Raw genomic sequence first — 9,734 nt, 5'->3', positions numbered from 1 at the left:
ACTAATTTACAACATGCACTTTGGGACATTGGTAGAATATTATACACTTTACTGTACACTGGAAGAAAAAAACTCAAAATGCACCTGGTCCAGAGGAGGCACGGCAGGTGCACGAGCACCACCTAAAGTTTAAACGTGTCTCTGGTTTGCACAGAAAATCATCATCATCACCTTTAACCAGATAAAACCCACTGAGGTAGACTTGACCTGACCAGGAGGTCAACAGCACATAATCAAAACAACTAACAGGATAAAACTCATCATTTTACCCACAAAGACAGGTTTTAATATTAAAGTGCACGGGCATAAAAATGATGTTAACACAAACAGCGGTTAACATTTTGTCTGTGGGGAAAATGTTTAAATGAAATTTCTTAGTATTAAAAGCAAAACTCGTTTAATCTGTTGTTTGATTAACTCTTGATACTTTTTTAATGCATTATAAATTAATTATTACAAAAACAACACCTAGTTTTAGCTGAACTCCTAAAGTGAAGCACATTTGAGGTCGTTTTGATATTTTTCAGGTTTTACTGCTGCAATGACCAGAAGTGACCGACAGAGGGCGACAGCGCATTTTACTGCCTCCTTTGTTTCCTGATTAAAGCTTTAAATTATAATAAAAACTGTTAAATTTACAAGAAGCTTTAGAGTTATTTTGGAGGAAAGTGTGTTTTAAACGTCATATCTGTCTGATTTAATTGTTGCGCAAAGCATGAATAAGTTTGTTGAAGTTAACCGTTTTTATATTTTGTGTTTAATAAATAAAAGCCGTTTTAATTTAAAGGTCTTTACAAGCTGAATGTGGACAAAAGCCACGAAGGCGTGAGCGCAGACAAAAGATGCGCGGGGGGAGGAGGAGGGGGTGGAGGCCGGGCGGCAGCGGGAGGGTGGGGGCGCTCAGCCGGTGCGTCCTCCTGCTGCAGCCGCCATGCTGCCGCTCGTCCCCGCCGCTCCGCTCCGCGCATCCCGCTCCTCCGCAGCTGGAGCCCGCCGCCGCCGCGTGCGCGAAACCCGGGTCGACGGAGCGGCACGGTCCGGGGAGGCTCGGTGGTAGGCGGTTCTGCCCCGTCCGGATCCACCGGAACTCGGAACCAGGAGGAAGGGAGGGGAGGAAGAGGAGAAAGTCTCCTTAGCAACAAACCGGCTTCACGGTGGGTACCTCCCTGACGGTGTCAGCTCAGATCAGGGCGGATTGATGGATGGAGTCCAGTCGTTTACGGGATGAAAAGAGACCCACATGTCAAAGTTTTTATTCATTTCACCATTTCTTCTTTTAAAGCCTCAGAAACATTCAGTCGAACTGGTGTACCCACATGTCTGCATATTGCAGGGACATGTCCTAAAATGTATAGAAGAACCTCTTTTGCATGAGTTGTTGCACAATATTCGATGCAGACCTTTTAAATTAATTTACATCCTTTACAGTTAGAGAAGGCGACTGTGCCAGGTGTGTCAGTGTCCTGTCAGAAAACCACGTGAATGTCGTCTCTTTTTGTCATCAGGCATGGCAGGAACGCCAAGGACCCGGCGAGATTAAACTGTGGGCGAGACACAACGACCCGAAACAGTCCAGATCAGTTGGATTATGGCTCGTTGACGTGGATCGGCCAGGTCTACTCAACAGTGTTCTGGCTTGCCGAGGCAGCTGAGGTTGCGATGGGGTCACTGAGACTGCAGTAAAGTCACTGCAGGGACAACTGTCAGGCAGAAGAATGGCTTCTACAGGAATATTCACTCAACTTGGGAAATCTAAAATACTGCAGAAGTCTTTGTTCTGATGTCTCTGGATTGGAGCACCTATCAAGTATCCAAATCCATTGTTCCTGCAAAGAAAGGGTCCAAACCACTAAGTACACCGTATCCTCAAGTATAAAGGTATTCCTAAACTACATTGGTCCTAATTTTATTCGAATTGTACTAGAATTACAAACACTTAAAGGGATTTCCATGGACTACCTGTCTACAGATCATCTTAGAGAGAGCTTTACCCTTGAAGACTACAAGTACTTCCTCCTGAGCTGATCCTGGACTCCACAGGATTAAATTGTTTTCTTCAACTAGAAGATGAGTTTCGTTTTGCACAAACTTTCCTGAAAGCTACTGGACCGTCAACATGTCTCTGAGTAAGACCCTCGAGTTGGAGCATTTCGACGAACGCAATAAGGTTCGCCGAGGACGAACCCCTCGAGCGAAGAGAGATGACTCCACTGGCAGTGGTGGGGGGTCTGGTCCAAGTTCCAGGGGCAGCAGCCTGGTTCCCAGTCCTGCTCACAGCGCCAACTGTAGCTATTATCGAACCCGGACCCTGCAGGCCCTCACCTCAGAGAAACGTGCCAAAAAGGTCAGGTTTTATCGCAATGGGGATCGGTACTTTAAGGGCCTGGTGTATGCGGTTTCCAGTGACCGGTTCCGGTCCTACGACGCCCTGCTGATGGAGCTCACACGATCACTAGCAGACAGCCTACACCTGCCGCAGGGAGTGCGCACGATCTACACCATAGATGGCAGCAAGATCACCAGTATGGATGAGCTGGTAGAAGGTAAGACTAACTCCGTTCAATCAAACCCAAGGTCGTGTTCGAGTTGGTCTTCAGTTTTCCAACGTTATCGCTAAATTAAACAAACCGCCTGGTGCTTTCAGCTTTATTTTCTCCTTATAAAGAATATTTATTGTTCATTGTATTCAGAATTTGCATAAAATTATTAAAAACAAATTTCATTGTAAAATCCAGCTCTTGCCCTAAAATATTTCTGAATAATTAGAGTTATGGTTGTTTAAACTTCTGCTTTAATGCAAATTGTGTTTCTGATTAACATCTCACCATCTCTTGCCTTCATGGCCAAACTATGGAAACATGCAGGAAATATAGATGGATGGATGGATGGATGGATGAATGGATGGATGGATGGATGGACAGTTGGATGGATGGATGGAAAGATGAATGGATGGATGGATGCATGGATGGACAGTTGGATGGAAGGATGGATGGATGGATACAGTTAGATGGATGGATGGATGGACAGATGAATGGATGGATGGATGGACAGTTGGATGGATGGATGGAAAGAAGAATGGATGGATGGATGCATGGATGGATAGTTGGATGTAAGGATGGATGGATGGATACAGTTAGATGGATGAATGGACAGTTGGACAGATGGATAAATGCATGGATGGATGGACAGTTGTATTGAAGTATGGATGGATGGTCAGTTGGATGGATGAATGGATGGATGGATGGATGGACAGTTGGATGGATGGACAGCTGGATGGATGGACAGTTGGATGGATGATTGGATGGATGGACAGTTGGATGGATGGATGCATGGATGGACAAATGAATGTATCTATGTATGGATGAATGAATGAATGGATGGATGATGGCTGGTTGGATTGATGGGCAATTGGATAGATGGAGGGATGGATGCAAGGACGGACAGTTGTATGTATGGATGGATGTATGGTTGGATGGATGGTTGGTTGGTTGGATGTATCTGGTTGTCTTGATGATTTTGTAAATCAGTAGAAGATGAATTAATGAACTAAATGCCTGCAAAATAAAATCTTCGTTGGCTAATATAAAAGGTGGGCAATCATGTAAATGTTTGACTGTTAGCAAAATATCTCCTGAACCACTGGATGGATTTGGATGAAATTCATGGAAAGTCTTGGGATGTTCTTCGACTGGTTGTAACAGAATTATTAAACGTTTTAAACCGTTTTAACGACACGAAACAAACGAACCAAACACGAGTATTTGCTGCCAAGACTCGTTCTGACCGAGTTGATTAAAATCAGCAGAACTCTGGAATCATTTGTTGCTGCATCAATCGTTTTTTTGTCCATTGCTGCTCATGAAACCTCCCATCATGCATCATGTTTTACACCAGTTAACTCGACCGATGGACGGTCACTTCCTGTGCTCATCACTTCCATCTTTAACAGGAAGTGGACTCCATCCTGTGTCTGTTTCTTAAGAGTCCTAATAAATGTCAGAGGAAATGATTCTCTCTGATCTGGGTTCAGTCTGTTCGTCTCCTCCCGCCTGAAGTGATTGAAGACGAAGCCGAGCAGCTCCTGAGTAACGTCCATTCATCGTTTTTATTCACGGGGGACTCCTAATGTCCACTAATGAACCTTCAGCTGCAGGAGGACGCTCAGCCGAAGATGCTCTGAACGACAGATGCATCACTCCGAGGCACTTAACGCGCCGAGTGGACAGATTTAACCTGTGAGTCCAGAGCCGGGAACACATTCTTTATAAATCTCTCTTTAGCTGTTTTACAGCTCAGACGGCCGAGCTGAGCTTTAGCTGATTGACAGGCCTAATTGTGTGTCAGTCCCATTCTAATAAACTTAATAAATAAATAAGCTAACGCTAAGCTAAGGCGGGCGACATGCATCCCTTTAAGGACTTCGAGCTGCAGAGACTCGTACATTAGAAGAATGAAAAAGTTCAGACTCTCCTCTTTTTTTTTAAAACAGCAGGAATCAGACGGAGGCGGCGTCCCTGTTTTAATCTTCTTTCTTTTTTTAATCCTCGAGTTATTTGAATAAAAGCCCAGCAGGCCTGTCCACCTGGTTTGAATCCCACAGAGAAACTCAGCACAACAGACAAGGTCACCCCCCCCCCACACACACACACACACAGAAGATAAAAGGTGTGTATTTAAAGGCTGTAGGCAGAAACAGGAAGTGTGTGATGTAATCACAGACACATCGGTGAGGTGTTAGCTGTCATCAGATTTTCACCTCGTTTGGTTTGTTCGGCTCATCTAGTTTTTATTTTTTGTGTGAGTCACAGTTTTTTAGCGTTTCAGTTCTTGTTCTCTGCTCAGCCTGACCTCATCCAGCTGCCCCTTTTTCAGACTTCATTAAAGCCCCTGGAGCTCCGCCTCACTGCAGCCATTTTGACTCGAAACAAGTATGAAGAGTAAGTATTTTACCTGCAGCAGAAAGCAGTCAGAGCCATCTGCGTTTGGAGAATCTGGGAGAACTTCTCGTTAAGGAGTCGTTACTTTGAGCCTTCTGCCACCATAACTCAAACCTTCACATTAAAGGGATAGTTCAGATCTTTTAAAGTGGGGTTCTGCTGAAAGAGCATAGGAAGATCCTGGAGAAACTTTCACGGAGACTGCCGCGTTGCGACCATTTTAAAATTTAGGTTTGACGGTACGGTGTGTTGGGGTTCACTCTCAGCTACCATCAAACCAAATTTCAGCTGAATATAACAAAAAAACAATGAGTTATAGTAATTTTTTATTTTAAGCTATGGTAGCCATCTTGGATTTTTGATTTGGATTCAGTTTGTGATGGGGAACCTTTTCAGCTACAACCACGACAAAGTTCAGCTCTGTGTGTGTGAAAATAACAGAATTAGAGGCGTTTAAATTTAGCTTTGGTGGCCATTTTGGATTTTTGATTTGCAATCGGGATCCATGAAGCATCACTCTCAGCTACCACTACACCAAGTTTTAGATAAATAACTCTAAAAAATGCTGCATTTCAAGCGTATTTGACTGATTAACCCGTAAACTCCTGTTTGTCTCCGCGCAGGTGAGTGCTACGTTTGTGCCTCCAACGAGCCTTACCGGAAGGTGGATTACACAAAGATCTCCATCCCCAGCTGGAAACCCGGCGCCAGCACCGGGACCGCCGCTTCCAGCTCGAGCCGGACCTCAACGACGTCCACCGGAGTGTCTACGAGCGCCGCCCCGGCCTTGAAGGATCGTCCTGAGGGTCGGGAGGGCAGAGAGAGCAAAGACTTCATCAAACCCAAGCTGGTGACGGTGATCCGCAGCGGCGTGAAGCCTCGCAAGGCCGTGAGGATCCTGCTGAACAAGAAGACGGCTCACTCCTTCGAACAAGTGCTGGCCGACATCACGGAGGCCATCAAACTGGACTCTGGGGCCGTGAAGAGGCTCTACACTTTGGATGGGAAACAGGTGAGATCTTACCAACACAGTCCATGCTCAGTAATCCAGGTGTACAATCCAACAATTTTCAAGGCGAGATCTTATGTGTGTTTTCTGATTCTGAAACAAAGATTGGAAAAATCTCCACAAACAAAGTACTACAATATAATTAACAGTGTGATGGTCTATTTATGGTCTCTTTGGAAATTTTATCTTCTTCTGGGACCGATTTCTAAAGGTCAGGAGCAAAACCAGCTTCTGATGATGTGACGTTGTTTCGCTGCCAAAGTCCAAATATAAAGAATAAACTCCGTAAATTAACCGAATACGGTAAACTACAGGTTCTGTGTTAAAGACACGGTGAATTCTGGTATTTTGTACATGTTCCACTGGTAAGTACACAGAAAAGATCCTCCGCAGAACGCCATGGGGCGTGTCATCCCTAAAGTGGGAGGGTCCTCCTGAACGAGTGGGTTGGACTCGTAAATTGTCATCGATCCGATCCACAAGTTCAGTTCCAAAATCAATAAGAGCTAGCTACGTTTTCTATCAGCAAAAAGCTAAATTATAAACAAAATCCCTTCTCCGTACTCTGACATTTATTTAAGGTCGTTATTAAAAGGGTAATATCTGATGTAAAGTTTAGAATAAAGTTCAATTTTAAATATTTGAAATAACGAGTAATGAAATGTCAAAAGAAGAATTTACATTCTTACAAATACTAATGGGAACAGTCACGACCCACCTTAAAATAATCACAAAGGAGCCATAAGAGTTAAAAACAGTTCACTGCTGCAAAGATGAACTGTAAAAGAACAAATCACGTTGTAGTGAATAATTAATTAATGTAAGTAAGTTAGCTCCTCCTCTGTGGTTTGGACCAATCATGTTCCAGTCTAATCTCTTTGCATTATTTGTACCGTAGGCATCGCAACAAGTATATGTGAGGGGACGTGTCCCCCCCCCACACACACACACACACACATTTACCATGAAATATTAGCTCACCCAGCGCTGTTTATATTTCTTCGTGATCCATTTCACTTGATTAAAAGGAGAATACCCAAATCACTGAAAATCCACTCCGTGTTTTCCTGGTTACAACAATTCCACACTGCATGCAGTGTTTAACCGCGGTCATCTGCCTTGGCAGGGCGCTCACGGGTGGAGGAAGGGGAGACACCGCTTTTCTGGGTGCTAGCTTAGTGCCACATTAGTGCTGGCAGCTGTTGACGGGGGTGGGGGGGTTAGGATGTGTTAGAGAAGTGGAGCGCTACATCTGTAGCATCTTAGCTATATTAGCTTAGCATCTTACCTGTATTCTGCGCCACTAGCTTAGCGCTATTTTAGTTCTAGCAGTTGTTGACACGGGAAGGGGGGGGACTAGGATGCGTGAGAGAAGCAGAGCATGCTCTATTCACACAAGGAGAGCTGTTGGTCAGGCTACTCTAAAATAGTTGTTGAATCATGTGTTTACTTATGTAGGTAAACATAGATGTTTAGCATCCTGTTAAAATACACCAGAATGCAGGAAATGGCATCTACTTTATTCAATTTTTTCTGGGGGAGGACCCCCAGATGCCCCCCCCCCCCCCAACCAATGTGTCCCCCCCACATTAAAAATGCTTCTGACGCCAATGATTTGTACCACTCATGTTTTTTAGGTCAACCCTCTCCCTTGCTCTCCATTTAAGAGGAGTCTCCTCCCCTTCCTTCACGTCTCCCCAGGTCATCGCCCGGCTGATATAAAAGGAGCACGCCCACTGTCAATCACAGTCCAAAATAACTTTTAAAGCAGCAAATAACTGAAACTAAACGTTTAATAAAAACATATTTAAATGTACAGTTGAACTGTACGAGCTATGTTAGGAAAACCAAAAACAACACTAAAGAACTTGAAATGTACTTTTATTTTTTTACTCATGAAAGGGTCTCATTTGATTATATGGAGGGGCGGGGCTTAAACACCGGACTGCGTCTTACCTAGGAGGGAGGTGCTCGACCTTCGTGGCTTCAACTTCCAGGTTCTGGTCCTATGTCTAGTTATGATAGATGCTAATTGTTTGAATTTCTGTAAAACACTGAACACACTGTGCATGTACATATTGTTTAACTCACTTTAACTTTTATCCTGGAGACGTTTGAGCAGTGGAATTGTGGCATCGTGTTTATTTAAGAGCTGGTTTCCAACAAGTGAAGTAGAATCCATGAGGAATCCATCGGACTGCAGAAATCAAATCATAGCACGTCACAACAGACTTCTGGCAGAGCTGACTTTAATTTGGAGTTATTTTAATTTGAAGTGTGTTTGAACTCGTCTTGTGGAGTTCGGTGCTGGAAGCTGTGGAAGTGCAGCAGTCAGCTGAACGAAAGTCATTAAATACTCTGAAAATGTTCTGATCCGCTCTGAAATGCTGCTCTGAGCTCGTTTCGGGTTGAGGATTAAAACTTATCTCACCCTGACGGACTCAGCTTCTTTTCACCTCGTGTGTACGCGTTGGAGCGTGCAGGCTGAGGATGACGACGGCAGCGAGCTGAAGAGAAGCAGCAGAAAGTTTGTGTCGTCAAAGCGACCGCAGGACGTTTGTTGTTGTGAACGCAGCTCACATTTATGTACAAACATCTCCGCTGCGCTCACACACACTTTAAAGCTGCAGACACACAACAGCTGCTTCGGCTTTGAGAAAATAAAAGCAAAAGCCGCTTTAGTTGCCTTCAAAATAAAAGCATTCATGAATGCAACCATGTTTGAAGTTTTAAAACTGTTTTTATTTACGTTGACTTTTTTATCACGTTTAGTTCTTGAAAATATTTCTTTAAAATCACCATTTTGTAAGGTAACTAAAACTTTAGGAAAAGCGAGTTTCCAATTTATTTTATTTTATTTTGCAATCATTGAACGTAAAAAAAAATTGTTTTTGTTTTTGAGCTCAACCTTCAGATTAACTTATTTAAATCTAACCGTTTAATTTGCATATTCTTTTATTCCTATTTTTTTTGTGACAGGAAGTCACATCCTTCAAGAAAACAACCAACTCTTTCTTTTTTTGTGTTAGTCTGAAAATTTTATGTTTATTAATTTGTTGCAGCTTTTATTTTGAAGTCAGCAAGCCAAAACGAGGGCTTTTATTCTCTCGGTCTTTCAGAACCCCTGACTCTGGCGCTGCAGTGCGTTGTTGCCATGGTAACCACTCCTCCATTACCTCCCGGTTGCTACGGACCGACACACGAGGAATGTTTGGTCCGGTTCCGGGATCCTTTAAGGGGCGTTTGTTGCCATAGCAACAGGACTACATTAAAATTCCTCAGCAGTTGCTCTGGGTTTCTTTTTTAATTCAGTTTCACGTTGAAAGTTTAATTATTTTTCTTTTATTGGGCCCAGAAGGTCCCGCGCAGATAAATCCTCTCCTCTCACAGGGAGTTCTGGTCCGGATCGTGGCACGAGTGGAAACGAGGAACGATCAGAGAAAATCTGAAGAAAAATAAACTGGACGAGACCAAAAGATTTCACTAAAAGTTAAAACTAAGAAAATATCCAATTGTAGATAAAAAAAAACCTTTAACATGTCAGCTGGAGTTCAGCTGGAGAGGTAGGACTCAGGAGGCCAGACCGACATGAGGAACTAAAAAAAACAACTTTATTAACAAAACAAGAGATGACAAAAAACAACAAAAAAGAATCAACCTGAGGAGATAAGAAGGAGACCTGGACATGGCATGAAGCACCCACGATGCTCCACTACAGATGGATGAGAACTGAGAGACGGTGTGGGCGGGGCTGAGGACTGAAGACACCTGGAGACAGGTGAGAGTGG

At 43.6% G+C, this 9,734-nt stretch overlaps 1 protein-coding gene across 1 annotated transcript in view; it reads left to right on the top strand.

The window, feature by feature from the left end:
* Positions 1-2,116: 2,116 nt before the first annotated feature.
* LOC119414133 (serine/threonine-protein kinase DCLK2) overlaps positions 2,117-9,734 on the top strand; it is a 28,541-nt gene continuing 20,923 nt past the window's right edge. The window contains 2 exon segments of the mRNA XM_037681278.1: positions 2,117-2,543; positions 5,561-5,949. Of these exon segments, the coding sequence (XP_037537206.1) occupies positions 2,117-2,543; positions 5,561-5,949 (816 nt within the window).

The sequence above is a fragment of the Nematolebias whitei genome, chromosome 1, assembly GCF_014905685.2.
Source record: "Nematolebias whitei isolate Nwh7 chromosome 1, NemWhi1, whole genome shotgun sequence".
NCBI lineage: Eukaryota > Metazoa > Chordata > Actinopteri > Cyprinodontiformes > Rivulidae > Nematolebias > Nematolebias whitei.
The sequence above is the reverse complement of the archived record's forward strand: the minus strand, read 5'-3'. Positions and strand labels throughout refer to the sequence as shown.